At 37.6% G+C, this 22973-nt stretch overlaps 1 protein-coding gene and 1 long non-coding RNA gene across 4 annotated transcripts; both read left to right on the top strand.

The window, feature by feature from the left end:
* The first annotated feature begins 1338 nt into the window (after positions 1-1338).
* Positions 1339-7368, top strand: LOC139980312 (uncharacterized). 2 transcript variants are annotated; one of them, XR_011797522.1, is made up of 6 exons: positions 1339-1658; positions 2177-2311; positions 2790-2929; positions 4717-4814; positions 6725-6920; positions 7296-7368. It is a non-coding gene; the product is annotated as an uncharacterized lncRNA (long non-coding RNA). The 2 variants fall into 2 exon arrangements; XR_011797523.1 differs by lacking the exon at positions 2177-2311.
* A 2646-nt stretch (positions 7369-10014) lies between these two features.
* Positions 10015-22397, top strand: LOC139980196 (antiviral innate immune response receptor RIG-I-like). 2 transcript variants are annotated; one of them, XM_071991665.1, is made up of 5 exons: positions 10015-10095; positions 16557-16716; positions 17516-17614; positions 18086-18256; positions 20143-22397. In XM_071991665.1, the coding sequence occupies exons 1-4, from the start codon at positions 10036-10038 to the stop codon at positions 18115-18117; spliced, it is 351 nt and encodes a 116-aa protein (XP_071847766.1). In that variant the 5' UTR covers positions 10015-10035; the 3' UTR covers positions 18118-18256; positions 20143-22397. The 2 variants fall into 2 exon arrangements, with proteins under 2 accessions (XP_071847766.1, XP_071847765.1); XM_071991664.1 differs by lacking the exon at positions 18086-18256.
* Positions 22398-22973: the final 576 nt, after the last annotated feature.

The following is a 22973-nucleotide window of genomic DNA, read 5'->3' as shown; positions in this document are numbered from 1 at the left end:
GGCAAATGATAATTTTCTCTGCTTCAGGTAGTAACCATTCCAAGTAACAATTTTAATAATAATAAGAATCATTTAAACACCTTATTTGGTCAACATTTCTACGTTTTAGGCATAGGCGTACGGGACCATTTCGGTTGGGGGCAGAAACTTTTGCGCCCGAAATTTCCCGTGACACTATCCCAGCGGAGCGCCACCATCGGTTGGCGCGTAGCGTACAAGAATTTTTTGGCAAAATATGTCTTTCAGATTGCCGGAAATGGCAATTCTGAGGCCTAGCAAGTTGCATCTAAACATTTTTTATTTTATAATCTCACGTTTAGAAATTTACACTTACCCAAAAAAAAAAAAAAATGGTAACATCACTTTGACGAGTAAAACTAGGACAGTATATTTTTCAACTCCACTTTAGTTACAGTATTATTTTAACACAGTTCTCAGCTACCTCCAGAAAAACATACATTGTTCAACGACAGGTAGGCTGGAAAATGTCGCTGTGTCGGGTGAGACTGCAATTTGTCTCACAAAAAAAGTATAAAAAAATATCAAAGAATATGATAAACCTGTACTTTTAGGCTTGTATGCATCCCCCCCCCCCCCCCACCATCCATGAAATAGAAAATGTTTCTTATATACACTCATGTCTGGGATGTCCAGGTATACAGTTCACTAGTTAGAAAAAATGTTTTCTGCGGGTTTTTTTTCACTTCAGAGACTGCTAATCTCCATGCATTCTTGTCACCACGATTGTGAGCGGCGTTCCCTGTTAATACATTTGGGCGATAGTACAAAAAGCGTGGTAGCCCAGATGAGCTGCGCTTACGGTGGTGTTACACGGAAATATTCGGGCATCATGATGCTAAATAAAGAAAATCATTAGGCCTCTATTAATATTAATGTCACAAAACAAATAACACAGAGCGCTCTCCACGGAAATTCCGGGCAAAAATATGAAAAAGATTCGGGCAAGCTACTACATATTTATATATATATATATATATATATGTTTCTCCTATTAGGCTGCCCGAATTTTTCAGGACTTTTGCCCGAATTTCTTGTCCTCTCGAAATTTGGGGGCAGTCTGCCCCCCTGCCCCCCCCCCCGCCTCGTACGCCTATGGTTTTAGGTGGAATTTTGTCCCGTCACAATATCAATAAAGGCCGAATGAAAAAGCTATATTTACTGATAAAAACCGAAATTTGACATACAATTCAAAAAGCCTAAAGTTCAATACTTTATTAGAAAACTTGGCCAAAAATGTAAAATATCAACAAATAGCTGAAATGAAATTTACTTGAATATTTCAAGATGAACAGTCGACGTTTCGAGATAAAAAGTCTCCAAATTTCGAGGAAGCCGAAATTTCAGAAACAAAATGTCAGCTGAATTTGAAGTAACTGTGTCGCCCAATCTCCTTCCATATTTATCTTCTAACCGTCCAAATAGAAAACGTCATTGAAACCGGCACTCCTAATTGGTCCAAAGTAGTACCGGTAATTATTATAGGACAGTATGATACATTGCCGCGATGAGACGAGACGGGAAATAAGGTTGCTAAATGCCGATTATTCGTTCCAAATGAAACAAGGAAAGTTGTGGTGTTCAGGGAATTCAGAGATTTAGTTGAAACCGGTAGTCATTTATTTTGGAGTTGATATTGAGTATGTTTATCACTTCTCATAAAAAAGATATCATACCGAGAGGCGGTTGTACGTACGCGACTTCGGTCAGCCTACATATAATAATTGTATTACTATCAACATACTACACCTTGCTATATAGGACTAGGCCCGTAGTACTACGCCTAGTTATTTTCTATACTATAGGCTTGGCCATAGTTTAATATAAGTAACAATACATATTGAGGAAGGTAGGAATATGCCCAACGTTAGGCCTATATACTTCTTGCAAACTTTTGAACAAGTAGTACATACTTGCGGTAGGGATGTTTGCCTACAAAACTAGTGAACTAGCAAAAGTAGTAGCTAGTATACGTACTTAGGGTAGGGGTGCATGTTCAGGCATACAATTCCACAGGCAACATGAATGTTATTCACCCTAGGCCTACCTATAAATATTTACTTAATATGCATGGCTCAAACCTAAAAATGGCATAAACAAGTTTGTTACAAATACTAGGCTGATATCAATATTTTCTTTTATTTTGTTATCACCAAAGATTTGGTACTTGTGGATAACAAGGATGAAGCAGAGATCAACAAAGATGCTGTTGTATGTACTTTCAATCTCATTGAAATGGAGCCAAACACAGCCATCATAGCACGTGTTAAAGAGAGAGATGGGATCATGTGGGGTAAGTGACAATTTAGCTCCAGCCTATCCAAAATATTCTGTTGACATGAATAATCAGCAGTGTTTCGATATGTGTTTATGGGATCTTTTTGACGAGTTTTCCTCAAACACACTAAGCCTACCTTTATTCCCTGAGTTTCCAATTCCAAATCGCAGATTCCCCCTCGGTTGACAGGAGAGTAATTTTACTTTTGAAAGACGTTTCAACTTTGCTGTTAACTTGGATGATTCTTAAACTATCTTTAACTATCAAACAGGTGGCCTGAACAATTATGGGTTGAAGGGAATCACCTCTTGAGTATCCCTGGCGAGAATTTCAAACACACCAGGACTTGGAAGTACAATACTCATATTACGAAAAAAAGAATAATGAAAGTACTGTAGGCCTATAATTTATGTTATGTAAGCTCTGATAATGAACCTGTTATATTCATTTCAATTTTCAAGAAAACTTGTATTTTCCACACCTAAATTTAAAGCTCAGTCATCTTGGCAGTTCTTCAGAAAAGTGCAGGTGGTATAGCTGTTTTAGTCAAATGCAGTGTCAACATATCTGAATGCAGGATGCAGGAGATCGTTGGTCAACATAGCGGTTGCTATCATGATGGTATGTACATGGGTAAGTATTTTTTTTATCACGTCATGATTTCATATGAATTTGATGTATACAATAACATGTTTAAAAACATGGATTTATTGAGACTTGTAACCAGTATATATATATATATGCCCAATTGATATAAAATTTACATGGTCAACCCATGTTAAAGATATTCTGCTCAGGTCGAGTATCCGCAACATGTTCCAATTTTCCTGCTTAAAGGCATGATTGCATATTGTAATGGACTTGAAAGCATTTCAATGTACACATACAGAAGTTTGAGATATTCCCTACCAAAGGTATGTATGCAGCTTCTTTATTGAGATGTATGATGTCAAATTGTATTTAGCAGCTGCCGAATTAACATGTAAAATGCATGTTTGGTGGTGAAAAGTACTTTCATTAAGGTAAAAGTTGAGCTGTTGACCTTGCTGCAAGAGTAATCTGACTAAGAGGTCTATCTGTGTGTTCAAGGGGGACCAATTAAGGGCTCTACTGGTGAATGTGGTGTATCACTACTGAAAAAGATTAAGATCACCAAGGTTGATATCGGTTAGTGTGTGATCATATAACCAGAAAGCCAATGGGCATATTGTGATTTTGCCAATTTAGATTTTAATCCCAAGCTTTCGTCATTATTGAATAAATTGATCAGCAAGGTTCTTTCACTGACTGTGGACCTATATCTACTAACTATGTTAACTTAACATGTTTTTAAGCTATTTTTAGCAAAAATCAACTCAAGCCCTGCCCACTAATCAATGTTCATAATATCACATCAAACATTCATTATCATGTACCCGCTATCTATTGACAACTTCACACAAAGTTTGATTCAATTCTGAAAATGTTTACATTTGACCCTGTGACCTCATTAATATTCTTGATATGTGCACCAAAATCAATGGGGCTCTTCTACTCACAATGGCGCATATATGTACCAAGTATGACTTCAATCCAACTTGTCGTGGTTCTGTTACCGTGTTAACAAGCTATCAGTTTAGTGAAAATCAACTTAAGCCCCACCACCTAATAAATATGCATTTATATCAACTTGAACATACATCACAATGTACCTGCTATCTACCAACATATTAATATAAAGTATCTAGATAAATTCTGACTTTTGGTTGCGGAGTTATTAGCATTTGAAGATTTTTACGTTTGACTCAGTGACCTCATTGTTATTCGTTAGATGAGTACCAAAATCAATAGGGTTCTTCTACTTACTATGGCGCATAAATGTTTCAAGTATGACTTCAATCCAATTAACTTCTCATTGTCCAGTTACTGTGTTGACAAGCTATTTTAGTGTAAATCAACTTTAAGCCCGCTCCCTATTAAATATGCATGATATCAACTTGAACATATATCAAAATGTACCTGCTATCTACCAACATATTAATACCAAGTATAAATAAATTCTGACTTTTGGTTGCGGAGTTATTAGCATTTGAAGATTTTTATGTTTGACCCCCTGACCTCATTGTTATTCGTTAGATGAGTACCAAAATCAATAGGGTTCTTTTACTTAGTATGGCGCATCTATGTACTCAGTATGACTTCAATCCAACTTGCCATTCTTCAGTTATCATGTTTACGAGCCAAGGGCGCCACATACATACACACACACGCACACACACGCAATCACCATCACATAGATTTTACCTTCAGGCAAGGAATCAAAAAGCGATGTTAATCCCACTTAAAGTAGCTGTGCAACTTTAAATAATCTCACATTAATTAAAATAAACTATGAATACACTTGATATATATTTCTTATCCTAATCTCCTTTATCATTCAGTGGGACTCCACCTACAGATCACTAAAAGAAAATATGCCATTGGTATTAATGTCAACGTGTTTGAAATCCTTGCAGACCCACACACACCAACTGGTCATGTAAGTAATAAAGCTTCTTTACAATACACTGGTCGACATTTTATGGCAGACAAACTTATTTAGTAGATCCTTGCCACAAGTCATATGTTTAATATACCACTGCAGGCAGTATATTTGAATGTTTGACAGGGCTGAATTTATGTGATTAGCAAAGTTCTTGCACTCCTACGGACCTGTTTACAAACTTTAAATTCTTTTGACCTCAGATGACCTTTGACCTTCACAGGAAAAAAAGTATGTTGCACTTTAAGGTCTCCTGTATTGCGTGTAAGTTGGGGTCAATACCAGTGACCTTTAATTATGTAAAATAACACACATGACATACATTCAACTTTTCAGACTGAACTCCAGTGACATATATCTCAGATGAAATCTAAAACAGGATCCTAGTATTTAAAGTGGATTATTATTAATAGATATATTTTAGTAATTATTTCAGGAGGAGGATTCGTTTCGATGAAAGAAGCAATACAGGGTTCATAGAAGCCAAGGGCCCTCTGCAACCGTGCTAGGCCCCAGAGGCTGGGTTTTGTTTTGCTGACTGTTTTCAGAGCAACATAATTAGCTGTAATCCAGTACATACACTACAAATGAATATAGCCTACTATCTTAGAGAAGAGTAATGGATGTAATCTGCTAGTATGTGGAATAAAATAACCACCCTAATGACTAATGAATGTAAATTTCAGAAAGTTAAGAAAATTTGTGAAAGATTTGGTTCCAGCTTTGTACAGAACAATTGGACAGGTTTATGGTTTTGACGGTAATCGTAACCAATGCATTCATGCTGCTGTGTGTATGTGCATTGAGTGGGCATGTGTGTGAATATGACGCCTACCTTGTAAACATGATATCTAAAGAAGGATAACTTGAAGAGATCTTATGTTTGGTATAGGTGTACCACAATAAAGTCGTGACCGCGGTCACACAAATACCCCCAGACGATTTCCCTCCAGACAATTCCCCCCGGACGATTACCATTAGGACAGATACCCCCCGGGCGAATACCATCCTGGACAACTACCCACCAGGACAACTACCACCCTGACAGATACCCCCAAGGACAAAAATCCCCAGACAACTACCCACCTGGACGAATATACCCCTGGACATATGCCGTTAACTATTAGGGACTGATGCAGCGACGGATACGCCCAACTTTTTTGGAGATTAGTTTCCCGGGGCCTCAACATATACCCTGGTCCCTCAGGCAACTCCGAGAGCATATTTACAATTGGGTCAGGGTGCTGGTTAAATTGGCACCACTAGGGTTGTTGTGTGCCCTGGCCCTTTTAACCTCCTCAACATATACCCTGGTCCCTTGGGCAACTCGGAGAGCATAATTTACAATTGGGTCAGGGTGCCGGTTAAACTGGCACCACTAGGGTTGTTGTGTGCCCTGGACCTTTTAACCTCCTCAACATATACCCTGGTCCTTTGGGCAACTCCGAGAGCATATTTACCATTGGGTCAGGGTGCCGGTTAAACTGGCACCACTAGGGTTGTTTTAACCTCCTGACTTTTAAAAAGATTCAAGCTTTTCATATATAAGTCCCCAAAACTCCTGGATAGGGTTTGACAATGGACCGAGGCCCCTATTTGTTATACTGACACTATTCTGTATTATTAATCTCTGAACAATTCAAGCTTATTGCGACTTACCATTTTCAAGTTTTCTTGTGAGTAATTTTACTTGATGATTTGTTTTGATTTTGCCATCTCAAAGCGCTTTGAATCCCTGGTCATCAGGCTGGCTGCCGAGAATCCAGCACACACACCTATAGTTACGTAGAGGGGCAAGCCTTGCTTAACAACCAGTGGTGCATGGTCACAATGAATGTAGTTTGCTTGGCTCACAATTACAATTCTTCATTTTTCCTAGTTTGGAATTTACTCTATTTCTATTTTAGCTATGAAATACCAGCAAATTCCAGAAGAGGAGACATCAACTAAGCGCAAGACACAAGCAGAAGAGGCATCTGATCAGGGACTAAACTCATTTGAAGAGCAGTTCAAGTCTTATAGCGTTGAAGAGTTCGAAGAATGTGGAAACTCTCCTGAGCTTATCTCATTAGACCGCATATCAGAAACAACCAGAACATGATAGTAATTTCATTCAGCATACATTTTTACAACTGGATTTTTGGTCTTGTTGACCAATGATAGCAAATAATTGTTTATGAAATATGTAAATGAGAAGGAAGGGGAAATTCAGGGGAGGGGTTTGGAGGTCCACCATTCCTTGCTTTAATTAACTGCTTAAATATACCTCAGAATATGCCTCAGAAAAACTGTTTAATGTCTAAAAGTTTACTTTTTTCTGGGGGTGACACCAAGATGCCCTACAGCAACTTGCTGTAACACCCAATCCTCTTTGTTTATAATTATCAATGCCAATATTGTCCAGTAGCTGGCTATATTTACTTGTGCATTACATTTTGATTTTTGGTTTAGTTTGAATACATTCATATTTTATTGCAGATAGTCATAGTCCAAACTGGAACTTTGCCAAACATTCCCAGACAGACGAAGAAGCAAGTTTACACTCCTCCTTGAACAGGCCTGCTAAACCGATGGTGGACTTACATGAAAGTGAATTTCCTGTACCCTTTATTTCCTGCTTGTAAATATACTTCAATTTAACACTCGGACAAATAAGATTCAATTACAATACAATACAATTATGTTGAGGTTCATTGAGCACTATTCAAACTCATGTATGTGACTGGGTTAATTTTAGATAATAAAACCCTAAATCACTGGCATCCATTGCATTGACAAACCTAGAAATTCAGCTATATAATGGTTAAATTCCTTTGGATCTCGCTGTTTGCAAGTAGATAAAAAAAGGCACCAGCAATTACCTGCCAGTAGACAGTATTATTTTAAAGACATGGTAAAGTGGGTTAACCTTCGTCAGTCAAAGAATTGGAATGATGACTTCTTTACCTAATATACTGCCCAGTATATTACTGCTTATTATCAGCAAATTTAATTGTGCTGCTCTTAAAAGCCTGGAAAATAACTGTAATGTGTTGTAATTCAGGATATATACCAGTGAGCATTTGATTTTAGCCAGTAGATTTCTTAAGAACCGGCATTTTTTAGCAAGTATAGCTAAAATTGTCAAATTCTAGGTCAGATTTGAGTTACTACATGTTTTGATTGATTTTCCAGATAACTGCATGTGATTGAAACTGTGAAAGTAAAACTCATTTTATGTGACAAATCTCAAATCCACATTCATATGACATAATCTTGTAAAATTAGTCATATTCCATCTAATACTTCCATAATTTTCAGAAAACAAGCAGGATGACACATATTTACTAAAGAAATATTCATACAATATGTCTGTTGTCATGGTAATTTTTGAATCTGAAGTGTTATGTAAACATGCACATGTTGGTTGTGTGGTATTTGTAATATATATTAATTATTTAAAATCCAATTCAATAATATCTTTGTTTTGCTGATGAAAAATTAAAAGAATTGACATCATACTGGAAATATAAAACTGATGGATATTTTCGCCTCTTTCATAGATCTGTATATGACAATGGTGATAGTGATTCGCCCCTGTATGGAGCCCTCTGCAGTTATCAGAGAGAATGAGCTCAGCCAGCAATAAGAGGCCTCAACACTGTACTGGTCGCTCCGACTGGGACTGGAAAAACTCATGTGGCTGGTTACATCATTGACAGACACTTTGAAAGACTAGGAAATGCCAAAGTAGTTTTTGTGGTTCATACGGTACTGTTAAATACTTCTATCACTTTTTCTAACTTCTGATAGTTTTAATCTTCTTGTTTTTTCCATGTGAAGTAAATTAAAGCACTGCAAATTACTCTCCAGTAGAATCGTTGGAAGGTGATATTGTCAAAATCAAATTTTGAATTTTACCAAGAAAAATTTAAGTTGTACCTGTATGCAGTGATCTTGTTGAGTTTACAAATCATAATAACTCATGAAGTTAGTTGTAAAAAAAAAATTATATCGAATAATTTTATCTGCAGGGTTGGAGATTTCTTTACTGAAAAGTAAATCATCTAATGTAAACTGTAGTAGGTATTTCTTTCAAGGTGAACAGATGCCTTAAGATACTTACAAATGAGAACAAACATGTTTTAATGAATCAAAAATGAAATGGTTAATCCAGATGTTCTGGAATGGATGTATGTATGTATTTTAGATCCTCCTGCAAGCAGGAACTCGCGAAGACTTAAGCCTTATTGGCTTTTCAAAGCTGCAAGCTGACCGAAGTCAGTCTCTTACATTCATATTTAACATCCATGATTATGAATTGTCAATTGTTAACAACTCTGTAAATGGACGACATACATTAATCTTGGAGTGACTCAAACTTTTATCACTTATCAAGGAATCACTTTTATTTTTTTTTAGAAAATTCTAGCAGACCAGCAAGTAGCAATACTGACAGAACTTCTCGATCATAGACCAGAATTAGAGATCATATCTGTGACAGGGGAAAGCCTCAGCTTGCATTTGCCGGAGATTGCAAATGTATCGGACGTTCTGGTGTTGACTGCTCAAGTCCTTCTGAATGGACTGGTGGAAGGAAATGACGTGATGGACATCAAGTAAGTGCTGTCTTTCAGACTATGGAAAAAGACCTCACATTGCCAATGATTTGAGCTAATTATATAGAATAACTTCACCCAGACTCAGACTATGTCAAATTACTTCAGCCTATGTACGGCATTTGGACCTCAAACAATGGTAAAATGGCCTCAGACTAATGTATGTAGAGTATGTGGTCCTAACACAATGGTAAAATATCTCATGTGCATCTTTCTTTTCTTACATTAATATGAGATTGTCTCATGCAACCAGCTTTTAATCCATTGATATTTCTCACTAATGTCGTCTGGGGTTGGAAGTTTGTGTCATGTTCATATTGATTTAATTATCATCTTTTGTATTTATAACAATGATCAAATCAAGATTGACTTGTCCCATCTTACCCTCTCTCCATGTACATAGTAATCATGTGCAGAATTTGGTGTTTTGTTTGACCAATTCTACTCATTTTGCATACATGTGTAAATCTATAGTCATTTCTACATTTAGTTGATAACATGCTGAATATATACAATCTCATATATACAATATATACAATCTAATTAAGCTTCATGGCAAATGCATTTCATCCTCTTTTTTTTTTACCTGCATACAGAAAGGGCATCCATTTAAAAGGATCATGGACCTTTATCATATCGAAAAAGAAAAACTGGGAGCCAGCAATACCAACGTCCCCCAGGTTAGTATATCAATTCGGCCAACCACATACCGGCATTGCCTGGTTGATGACGGCTGGAGTAAAATAATTATGAAAACGGAGCTTTTGTCCCAAGAGTGTATGTATATATACGAGAATGTCTGTATGTACTTTATGTGACATCACAGTTAATATTTAAATAGATTCAACTCTTTCATAGACTGTTAAATGAATCAATTTTGTGTCTACACATTATACCAAACCTTAACAAAAGACCATATGGTGTAGTAATCGCAGTGTTGGATTTCCAGGAATTTGAGAAGGTTGTCCGAAGGACTACCAGTTTCAAGGATTTTCAAATGTTTGGTAGTCCTGCAAAAAACTTGGTAGTCCTTCCAAATTTTCCACCAAAATTGAAAATGAACACAAATAATACAAAACAAAACATTTTGGTGCTCAATCTGATTGTGTCAACCAAAGCTTTATTAGTTAAGCATATAACCATGTTATTGTGTACTGTTTTCAAAAAGTGTTTGCACAGGGTATCCGGATACCCGCCCGACGCGCTTCTACCCGGTTCCTTATTTATTACCCAAATACTACGCAGTGTGATTTTGTTTGTTTGTGGCAAACCTATGGTTAGGCAAGATATTCCCATTGAGTTATGCTACCATGTGGTCTAATGTAACAGCAATAACGAAAGTATTCCAGCATTGTTACGAACATAGGATTCTGGGTACGGGACGCAATGTTTTGGCCAGGGACGCAAAATCTTCAAATTGCTTGCAATCCCCAAGTACACACTCACAACTAGGTCAACGGAAAACATAACAAAACATATTTTTGAATGAACATCTTTCATTATTTCTTCTTCTGACAAGAATCAAAAGTTCTCCTACTCCTACAGATCATTGAATTTGTTTGAAAATAAAAATATCATAACAATCAACCGCAAGGTACAGGGCTACCAAAACTTCTTTACAGAGATTTTCATGCTAAAAATAGACAATGACGCTTTACCAGATTCCCGTGATTTGATTGGCTAATAGTCCCTACCGATTGTCTGCAAACATTCTTGCATTTTTAGTGCTCAATGAACACGAAGTAACTTGTTTAACAACAATTACTTGCAACGTATACTTTTCCCTGTGTAGAGATATCGAAGCTTGTGGTAAAGACTATCATATGTCTGCACTCAAATATCATACCGTTAGGCCTTGTCTCATATTCGTTACGTACATTTTGACAACAATCACTGGTGGTACGAAGATGCATTTGAATTGTATCTGAGACTATCACGTAGGGTTGGGCGATATATCGAAAATTATTATTATCGCGATGATTTTTTATTTTCAACACGATATTTTTTTAGGATTGAACAAATGACGATAATTTCAACTTCATTTACTGATTTTTGAACTTCGAAAAACCCGTCCTTTACAACATTGACTGTATAGAGAAAAAACTCTGAAAATCAGTAGAGAAATTACCAATTGTGTACGAACAGTAAGTTGGTACACCTTTCAAACTTTACGAAAGATCGAGCAAAATACTTTCGAAAAATTCATGCGAAACTGGCATATCGTGCTAAATGCAACTAATGTCATGTAAACAAGGCTCTAGTTCACCCATTTATGAACAAACCATCAGACCACATCTGGTGTTAAGCGCGGGGAAAAGAAAGGATTTTCTAGAATTTCCACACAAAAAAAGGAAAAATTAATATCCTACCATAGTTAAGTGTATAGTATATAGCCTAACCACTTCGTCGGTTACGGATCTCACGTAACAACAAAAACACAACTAATTGTATTTTGCGAAGTTGACGTTTTCCACAAGGACATGGGAACAGTATTTAGCATTTAGTTAATCGTGCCAAGTGGCCTAAAACATGGGATTAAAAGGTTTACTTTCAAAAAGATGGCCATACTTTAGCCATTGGGCCTTGATATCGTGCTATGTCTGTATGTTATAGACTGTGCCTCGTGTATCATGGGGAATAGATTGTTTTGTTCATGCGGAGGAGTCGGTTGGCTTGAGGTGTGTTTTACCTACCTTAATGTTACGGGGATATTTACCTACTTTTCTTGAACGTCTAAGATAATATTTCGCATAACTTTACCGATCCTTTACTGACTGACCTTATTAATTCTAGAGTGGAGCCAAAATAGTTTACTACATGAAAAGTTTTTTGGAAACGTGCCAAAAATGTTAGGGGTAAACACTGCAGTTGTAAACTGATGTACGTATAGTGCACGCTGTTCATTGTAAGGCAGTCTAGAAACGGGGCTTTGCCGAAAATAGTTTGTTTCATAATATCGACAGTTTTGTTGTAACTTTTTAAAGATTGTAAAACAGATTTAATCTCTTTTTATTTTATCACGTAATATAGCTACTCTAACTTGTCATTTTAAAATTTTCATCAGTGGCCGTTTCGTGACAATTTAAATTAAAAAAGTTGTCAGTATTTTTTTCGCTAATAACATTACTGTATTCCATGGATACCTTATAACTGCGTCACAAATTCAGCGGTATAGGCTAGATTTCCCCAATTGACTTAGTGTGCTGTTAGGCAACCATGTGGTCAAAGATAACAGCAATACTGAAAGTATTCCATGGATATCTTATAACTGCGTCACAAATTCAGCAGTATAGGCTAGATTTCCCCCATTGTCCAGCAATGCATTTTCACTCGGCCTATAGACTGTCAGTGTCTGATCGACTGTTGTTACAACACCGTACAAAATGCATTGCACTGACATTTAGCCACAAGTATCATTTGTTTTCTGGGTACATCATTAGAGACTAACGTTAGGCGACTTTATTAGTGAACAGATTTTTTCTAACGATGTTGTAAAGTTAATATTTCGCGCATGATTTTAACTAATTCATGTTTGGTTTGGGTGTTATTCAGAAACTATTTAATTAAATTGACTTTCGTTTTTAATGAAATATAATTAGGCTCAATAATTCTTCAAAGCCTTCATTTTTTTTGGTCGTCCGAAGGACTACCAAGCACACAACATTTTGAAAGATTTGGTAGTCCGACGTAATTTCTAGTCGTCACGGACGACCGTGAAAGTCCTACACTGAATCGTACTTTAATTATCTTACACCTTGAACGAGGATATTGAGAATGAGTAACAGCAAGCAGGCACGTATCCAGGGGGGGGCATTGGGGGCGCGCACCCCCCGGGTAAGAAAAATAGGAGAGAAAAAAAAGAGAAGAAAAAAGGAAAAAAAGAGGGGGAAAAAAAAAGGAGGAAGGAAGGGAAAAGAAAAAGAAGAAAGAGAGAAAAAGGAGAAAAGGAGGGAGTAAAAGAAAAACGCGAAGACACCGGGGAGAGAAAGAGGAACAGTGACATCATTACAGCGCTGAAGGGTAGCCAGTGACGGATCAATGATTTCGTAAAAGTGTGACTCACCCTACCCCTTACACCGACAACTCCATTTTTTGACGTTTCCATTTTCCTCTCTCACTAATGATCTATATATGTACTATATATGGTCTATCATAACGCGTGTGTAGAATTGTGCTATGAAACCAACTGTGGCTGGTCTCGAACTCGACCGTGTCGTCGGGGAACATGACGCATTTTGCGATGGGGGCGACCGCCCGCCCCCCCCCCATTCAGCATTTTTTTAAATGATATCGCTAAGTAATTTCAAAATAGAAAGTGCTTAGAGGCAACTTACAAGGCCTGGGAAGTGTCATTTCCAGTGATCTGGGAGACATTTTCGGCCAAAATTTGCTTGTACGCTTCGCGCTAACAAATGGTCCTGGGTAGTGCCATTTCCAGCGATCTGGGAGGCATTTTCGGCCAAAATTTTCTTGTACGCTTCGCGCCAACCTATGGTGGCGCTACGCTTAGATAATTTGCCTGCAGGCTTCGCCCCTCCCTTGGCAAATTCCTCGCTACGCGCCTGTTCGAATTTGTAACGCAAACAGCAGATATCACATCATATCAGCGAGCATGAAAATGGCGTTCCAGGATGAAAAGCCTCAAAACTGTCCGACTTGCCTGAAAAAATAACCAAAAATTTTCGCACGCTTCGCGCGCGTTCAACGTGTTCATGTCAATATCATATAAGCAAGCATCGGTTATTACATCGCATGCCATCATGTACCGTACGGTCCGTTAAAATTGCGCAGTATTTCGCGGGATGCTAATGTAAACAACGACATGTCTCATGTAGATGTATAAAAAGCATGGAGGTCCAATTATGTCAAAACTCTCTTTTACATTAGTAATGGCGAATTAGGGGCTGCACCCCCGCCGCGCAGTGGCGGAGCGTCCATACGGTCGGGGGGGTGGATGCCCCCCCCCGACGGACTCAAATGGACTGCTGGCGCCTTTTTCAGCTCTTTACCACTTTTTACTTATTCTAGATTATTGACTTTTTTATTGCACTCTCATCTACTTATTGACATTTGTCACATTTTGTTGGTGTAATTTGGCGATCACACCTTATTCTTCGTTTATCTGCAAATTAGCCAGGCCCGGAAAGGGTCATTTCCGGCGATCTAGGGAGTATCTTTATTCAAAAATTTTCTGTACGCTACGCGCCAACCAGTGGTGGCGCTCCGCTTAGATAGTGTCGAAAGCGCTCCTACAGACCATTCTCGCCACTCCTGACCAATACCCCTAGCTCCGCCGCCGCGCCTCCTACGCCTATGTGTGTAGTGTTCGGTTTCGGAAATATCTGCTATTTTTTCATTTCCTTCAACCAAGTTTTATAATAGCCGTTATAAGAGGTTTTAATGTTTGTACACCAATAAATTAACTGTGTCTGAATTTTCGAAAATTTCTGACCAACATTCTGCATCACACTTCCCTCTACTCGTGCAATTTTGACCGGTCTGTTAGGGGTTGAAGGAAGTTTTTCTATATTGGTTGTCCATAGATGAAATTTTGTACAACATTATGGGTATGTTTTCAAGTGAGTTTATTCACGAGAAATGTGAATTTTCAAATTCTGAACAAATATGGGGCTTAAAACCTTGAAAAGTGGGGCTGACGGGTATTGTGGGCCGCGACGTAGAATCACCTACAAAAGCAAAGACCCACAGGAGATGCCATCAGGTCGAACATGATGTGTGCCGGGTTGACAAACTTCAAAAAGGTTATGGATGGAAAAAAAAACTATTAGGAAATACCTGGTTCTCAGGCAAAAAGTGTACATCTGGTTGGTCATTTCAAGCCCGAGAAGTGCCGTTTCCGGTGATCTGTGGGGGTTTCAAAACAAGAAATTTTCTTGCACGCTGCGCGCCAACCAATGGTGGCGCTCCGCTTAGATAGTAATTCGCGCCCCCCGGGTTTGAAAATCCTGGATACGCACCTGGCAAGAGTAGCAAAAAAACACACACGACACATAATGTTTTATGTAATGCTTACGTCTTCTTTTTCTGTACCAAATGTAACATATGGTACTTAGAGCTACATCAACTAGTTACATATTCTCTGTAAGCTACTGTAATATGTTGTACCTGCATATGTCATATTGCAGGGGATCTCAGGGATGCTATGAGGAGAAACGTAGAGAGACATTGGTTAGATCAACAAGCCAGAGAGAATCAGAACCTCACCTGATCAATGTACAGGTTGTAAACTGATAGGGCTTCAAGCCTAACACTTTAAGACCTGCATAATTCATTAGCCCAAGATTGTGGGACGAACATATTTTCAAGGGCCACAATGAAATCTTCTTATAGGGTCGGATTTTCCCTGTGGGTCACCTCTTGAGAACCCTAACCAGTAGTGTGAGGCTCACGGGTATGGCAAATGTACCCATCTCAAGCTATATGTAGTGATGGCAAGCTGGTCTCACAAATTACCATATGGTGATTTATGTTCTTCACTGGAATGTGCACAAAACTTGAAGCTTATCATCCATACCTAGTATATATTAAAAGCTGTGAGTAGAAGTCCATACAGTAGCTCCTGACAGCTGTAAAATAACTATACTACATCACAAATTAAATTAAACATGGATATATTGGCGCATGCATGCATGAACTTCAAATTAGAGTTCATGTTTAATAGAGGCGTTTGAAGCAACTAAAGCTAGCTCACATTGGTGTTAATTATGTACCTGTCATGTTGGCCGACCTATATGTTGTATCCGTTGGATAGGATATGCTCAAGCCTATCGCTGGTGTTTCATCCCGTTATCCGCAACACATATCTTACGGACATGTCGAATACTTTTGGCATATGATTAAAGGCAACCTTTACATTTATTACACCAGGTTGAAAGATCCTTAAAATGTTGAATATTTTCAGAATATAATTAAAGGCAACCTGTAAATTTACTACAATGAGTTGAAAGAGTCTTTTATCCTTTGAAAGATCCTTTTAATGTAAAATATTTTCAGAATATAAATAAAGGAAACCTTTAAATTTACTACACCAAGTTGCAAGATCCTTTAATGGTGGTCTTTATCTCCAATGTATGAGTAAACTTGTCCTTTTTTATGCCATTAATATGTTTTGACCTTTCAGATCGTTGGTATGACAGCCTCAATCGGAACAGGAAAAGCTAAATCCTCAGAAAAAGCCAGGGACCATGTTTTTGAGATTCTTGCCAACCTTGATGCAGACAAGCTACAAAAAGTGGAAAATACTGAGAATTTGGAGCAATATCTTAGCATACCACAAGAATGTAAGTCAGCAGATTGTTAAGACATAAGAAAAGAGTTTTTTTTTTTTTTTTTTTTTTTTGCACTATGTAACTACAATGTCCAATACTTCATTAACATCTAGGATTCAATGTTTACAAAAGCCAGTGTGTCACTTATATCAAGTCTGTGTGTGGAAACCAAAAACTATATCCCCAAAAATGGAATAGATTTTTGTGTGAAAATCCATACTTGTGGTGAAACTGCCACAAATATGCCAGTTGTCAGTCACCCTTGGCCAGACGAGCCCAGGCAATTGTCTATAAACAATTCTTCTCAGATTTCCTACTTTGGCCCTGATTAAGTTTTTCATCATGTAATAATAAATTATATTATGTTTCGATTATACATATCTCACATCAATTTTATCAGTTACTTGTTGCATTCAAATTGTATCTTGAACATTTGATGTTTTACCAGAAACAGTAATGTTTTTGTCCTGAATAACCTCAGTTTTTGTCCCTTCTGTAACTGTTTACTTGTCATTTAGCCTCTGAAGAAGATCCTGCTCGGATCGAAAACGTCAGGCCAACTCACTTTACACAAATAACTTCAGATTTGTTAGAATTTGAAGTGTTGGAAGCTCTTAATGTATTTTGGATTAATTTAATTATTAAGTGACATTATTAATTTCCAAAGATAGTTGTAAAAATGAAAGAAAACCATGAGGGGTATGTGTGTGCATGCTTTTCAAACTTAAGCTCTCTGTTATCAAATAGATATTTACCTTAATTTGAACCTTTAAAACCTGTTAAAAATGTGTTCAATATTTCTCTTCACCAGATGATCCACATATTGTTCCAGATCGAGACATTGATCCATTTAGAGATGTCTTGGAGGCTCTAATGAACAAGTTGGAACACTCTTTAAGGGGAAAATTAGGTTGGTATCAGGTTTAAGGTTTAACCAAAAAAATTCCTCAGTATTTATCCCAAATTTGCTTCAAAAATTCCAATCATGTTCAATCATGTTACACCTCAAGTATTAAAGCATATCTTAATGTAAACCTTAGAGTAATATAAATTTTTCACTAAGAAATATCTAACTTGTCTAATTTCAAATGGGGTAGGAAAACTATTTCAGCTTTTGAAGGGTACTATAATCCTTGGAAAGTACATTTGGAAACTTTGATTTTTTTGTTGTCTTTTAAACATTATTTTTTAACATGATTTAGACACCCTTGCATGATAGAAGGAGACCAATGAATCCAATGAATCGCTGTGTCTCAAATATTTGGCCAGATGGGAGGAGTGAGGAACATTCGTCTAATGAATTTTGAAAACGGTTTGTATCTCGATGAAACACATTTGTTATTTTCTCTGTATTTTCTGGTTTGATTTCTTCACATTCTAGTTGAATTCCAGAAACGGGATTTTTGTCGGTGAAGTTCCACTTGTTTGCACAGGTGCAAGGGACTCCCAGATCTATGAAAACTGGGTCATCACATTCCAGAAAGAATGCGTAAGGGTCTTGCTGGGTGCCGAGGTGCAACAAACTGTTCGCAATTGTCTGGACTGTTTGTTGGTAAGTGTAGATTTAGCAATCAATTTATGTGTATTTTAAGGTCAAAGATAGACACTCGATCTATCAGGTGCAACATGCATGAAAGATTTCTTTTATAGTTCATACCTGTAGTACTCATAGGCGTACGGTACCATTTCAGTTTTGGGGGGCAGAAACTTTTGTGCCCGAAAGTTCCCGTGACACTATCGTAGCGAACCCCAAAAATTTTGGCAAAAAATGCCTCTCAGATTGCCGGAAATGGCACTTCTGAGGCCTTGCAAGTTGCAAAAAGTTGAAAAATATTCGGGCAAACTACTGCATATTTATATATATATAAATATTTTTTCCCTCTTAGGTTGCCCAAATTTTTCAGGACTTTTGCCTGAATTTCTTGTCCTCTGAAAATTTGGGGGGGCAGTCTGCCCCCCCCCCGCCTCGTACGCCTATGGTAGTACTTGCGGTACATTCGTCAGTTGTCTTGACAACAGGAGCTCAGAATTAATAATATATTGCCTTGGCAGTGGAAGGTAGTCATATACTGACAGTAATCAAAGCAGCCTCACATGCACATTTGATAAGAAGCTGAATGGTTGTAACTTATAAGGTCATGTTGCATGGTCGATTTTCAAGATAGGGAGACCGAAGTTGCTCTGAGGGAACGGACTTGACCCTATTACTATCGATTAAAGCGGAGCGCCACCATCGGTTGGGGTGTGGCTTGGCAAATTTGTGTTAAATACAACTAGCAGGTGTACTTGTAGATATATAGTAATTGCTACCTCAATAACCAGACATAAAAGCACGCTAGGATGTTCTGATGGTAGCCGTAGCCTATATATTGAGGGAAATCCTATGGGAAAGGTAGGAATAAATATGAATTGCTAGGTTTGTGTTATTATTATTAATTGTAAATTTACATGCCAAAAAGGGACCTAGTGGGGGCACCCAATGAACTGAATGGGTGGGCTGTGAAGGGGACTTAGGGCCCAATGCCAGCTTGTTGGCTGGCCGGATGTTAAAAAAGCTAGGCTCTGATATGTGGTTGATGGATTATAACATGATGATACTGGGAGGGCATGCATGCATCGAAGGCGCTCTAGGGGGTCTGGGGTAATGTGTTGAATATAATGTGTTGAATATATGTAAGCAAGCATAATTGACACTTTTTACCCAAAATATGTTTCAAATAGGCACATCCACATTATTTTTAATCAACATAACCATCTGGGATAGGTAGCAATTACTTGCATAAATGTTAAGTGGATATGAACGTTATTTTCACATTTTAACATTGCATGGGGAATATGATCACAACAGTGAACTCTGTGTGAAGCAACTTTGGGGTTTTTGTGTTGAATGTGAGCTAATGTCAGTGTTATATATACCTACTAACATGAAGGAAATACACTCACCCACTCCTACACAATTTATTTTCCAGAAGGGGCTGGCCAGGGTTTGGCTCATTTTAGCGCAAACCTTATTCCAGTTAGTATTCTCAGTGACTGAAAAGACATATCTGTTTAAGGGGGCAGGGGGGGTGACCATGGGGATGGTCAAGGATGTTTTATTTTTCCTAAAGCTATATGTCATACATGTATGTAACAGCATTAATATGTACTGTATGTGCATGCATGTCGAGTTAAATTTGCATTTTTGGTTTTAGCAACAAAAGATTGAGTGACAAATAAAAGACAAAACTGACAGACACTGCAAACACATACCATAAATTAAATATAAAGCAAAAATTGGTCATTAAAGGTGAGAATGTTGGGCAATTAAACACATAACGTTAATTTAATTTAAAGCTAAAATTGCTTATTAAATGTGAGATTGTTGAGTAATTATTTGTAACAGTAAGAATGATATCATCCTTGTAGAAATCACATGACTAATTTGTACTTTATCAGGACTACAACCGTGCCCTCTGCCTGAACAGAGATGTCAGGACGAAAGATGCACTCAGCTTTTTGGAGAAGAAGTTTGAGGCCAAAGCCATGGAGGAGAGGCGATTTCAACGAGGAACTTGTCAGGCTCTTTAATGGTGAATTTGAATTGCCCATATTATTCCTCTTTATTCTGCTTTTTGCTTTTTCTTCAAATTCTGTCATTGCATATTAAATTGGATAGGTTAATATCAAACTCTCATTAGTTTAAACATGATAACACCGCCAGGCCGTGCATTCAATTAACACTTACTTATTTGCAAACTGATTCCGTCAGAATTAGGCTAAAACACAGGTCGGCATGTTGCAGATCAAGAGACAATTTTCTGATGCTCATAATTATGAGGTTTTATCGATAGCCTATGAATGCGGACTATACAACCTCATATATTGATGACTTATAAAGTGTGGATATTAGTACATGGTTTGGAAACAATGAAAGCAGGAAGCCAACTACACAGACATGAAACACGTGGTCAAATTATTGTGTATGGCGACTTGGCGAGTGTTTATTACAAGATGTTCACAAGTCTATGGCAGAACTGGTGGCATAAAATGCATTTTATTTTATTTTACAGATTTTAATAATTTTACACTCTTGTCTTATACCATGTGGTAACATATCTCCATTTCATATTCCCAGGGTAAATATGTTCAGCAACGTAGGAACACAGAGCTCTATCATATATTAAAATATTGACAAAAAACATTTTTTCTTTGCCTTGTATCTCCTAAAATGAGCATATTTATTAAAAAAAAAAAACATGTTGGACCCTGTCAATGGGAGTTATTGTTTTCAGCCTTTGACCTCTGGTGACCCCAAATGACCTTTGACCTCCATGAAAAATGACAGGGATCATCTAATCACTAAGAGTTACCAACATACAATGTTTAAAGCTCAAGTCAGCTTTACTATTTGAGATATCGTGTTTACATGGTTTTCAGCTTTTGACCTGTGGTGACCTCAAATGACCTTTGGCTCCCATGAAAAACCATAGGTATCACCTGCTCACCAAGGGCTATCAACACACTAAGTTTAGAGTTCAAGCATCTTTTACTTCTTGAGATATCGTGTTTACAATTTTTTTAACTTTTGACCTCTGGTGACCCTAAATGACCTTTGACCTCCATGAAAAAGAGTTGGGATCATCTGTTATCCTAGGTCAATCCACATTCTAATTTTCAAGTTAGAGCATCTTACTTCTTGAGATACCGTGTTTACAATTTTTTCCACCTATGACCTCTGGTGACCTCCCAAATGACCTTTAACCTCCATGAAAAAAATAAAGAGCATCTACTCACTAAGGGCTACCCATATACTAAGTTTGAAATTCCAAAAACTTTTACTCCTTGAGATATTGTGCTTACAAGGTTTTCAGACTTTGACCTCAAATGACATTTGAACTCCATGAAAAACAATCGGGATCATCTACTTACTAAGGTCTACCCACATTCCAAGTTTGAAGTTCATCCAACTTTAACTTCTTGAGATACCGTGTTTACAAGCAATTGAGCGTCACATACACACACACCCTCTCCGCCTGCATGAATGCATAGGTTACGATTTCATCGAAACCAAAAACTAGTCATTCGGTATTAGAAACCGAAGGAATATGTCAAAGATGACATAAACAAATAAACCTATTTCACAATAAACTGACCCTTTTACGGTGCCGTAATCTTTTAAATTGAAAGCAAATCCATCCGCACTTGGTTTGCCTTGTTTGTTACTTAATATCCCAGTCGGTAATTTCTCATGGGAGCGCCAGATTCAAATTTATGTAACAATTGAAAAAATCTCGTAATTTTCCTGGAGATGGGAAACGACGGGCGAAAACAATTCTCTCATCATCCCGTAAATCTCTTCCAATCAATTTGATAATGAATACTAAAAGGGATATAGATAGTTGGATATAACGACATTGTACTGTACATGGTATTGTAAATTTTACCCAGTTTGTGCTCTATTTTCTTTGGGGGGGGGGCGGGGGCAGAAAAGTGACAAAATATAGAAAATCCACTGTCAAGAAATGGAACTTTAAATAAGAGATGGATTTGACGCTAGCGATGGAAAAGTGTTTTTTTTATTTCACGCTGCTGGAAACCTGGATGAACTGACCGAAGCAGCAAGCGAATATATTAATTTATGCATTGACCTTACAATCCAAACCAAGCAGATCAATAATATTTCCCAACAATATTCCTTGGTTTACGAAACGCTCGGGTGAAAGTCGACGTCATCAACAAGATGAAAGGGCGTTTTGGCAATGGAGGTGGGGGAGGGGGGTGGTGTGGGGTCGAGAGGGATTCAAAATACAGTCTGAATTCAATAGAGTCATACGAGTGGAGGAAGCATCATCATATACAGGAATAAAGTTAATGGATATTTTAATGGAAATACTACGAAACGGGTTTGGGAAGTCCTGCGTTTGATGAGTGAATGCAGTAATACATCTAAATCTTGCCAATTACACAAATATATGTCCAAACTATACGGCAACAACTTACAACAGCTGTTTTCAAAGTGTGATTGTGACGTCACGATTACTGAAAAGAGAGGTTCGTTGCCATTTACTCTAGGCTTCACTCATCAAAGGCTGCTGGACTAGATAAGCTTTAACCACGTTTTTTTTAAAAGCAATTTGCAATTCAGTTAGCAAATATTTTAACGCTGATTTTCAATAATTCTATTACAACTCTAACTATCCCAAATCTAGCCGTATAATCAGCTTGGAAAGGGTATAGTCTCATTTAGAACTTTCTTGCGGAGGAAATTGTTTGTTCATGTTTTTTTT

The sequence above is a fragment of the Apostichopus japonicus genome, chromosome 14 (genome assembly GCF_037975245.1).
Source record: "Apostichopus japonicus isolate 1M-3 chromosome 14, ASM3797524v1, whole genome shotgun sequence".
Taxonomy (NCBI): Eukaryota; Metazoa; Echinodermata; class Holothuroidea; order Aspidochirotida; family Stichopodidae; genus Apostichopus; species Apostichopus japonicus.
Note: the sequence above shows the minus strand (reverse complement) of the source record. Positions and strands in the feature narration are given on the sequence as shown.

What these genes read in the sequence shown, in the direction of transcription:
- LOC139980196 (XM_071991664.1), top strand. Translation starts at nt 10,036, where the DNA reads ATGGACCTTTATCATATCGAAAAAGAAAAACTGGGAGCCAGCAATACC. An exon ending in TCTTAGCATACCACAAGAAT is followed by an intron (nt 16,717 to 17,515) that starts GTAAGTCAGCAG and finishes TCTCTTCACCAG; the next exon opens with ATGATCCACATATTGTTCCA. An exon ending in CTCTTTAAGGGGAAAATTAG is followed by an intron (nt 17,615 to 20,142) that starts GTTGGTATCAGG and finishes GTACTTTATCAG; the next exon opens with GACTACAACCGTGCCCTCTG.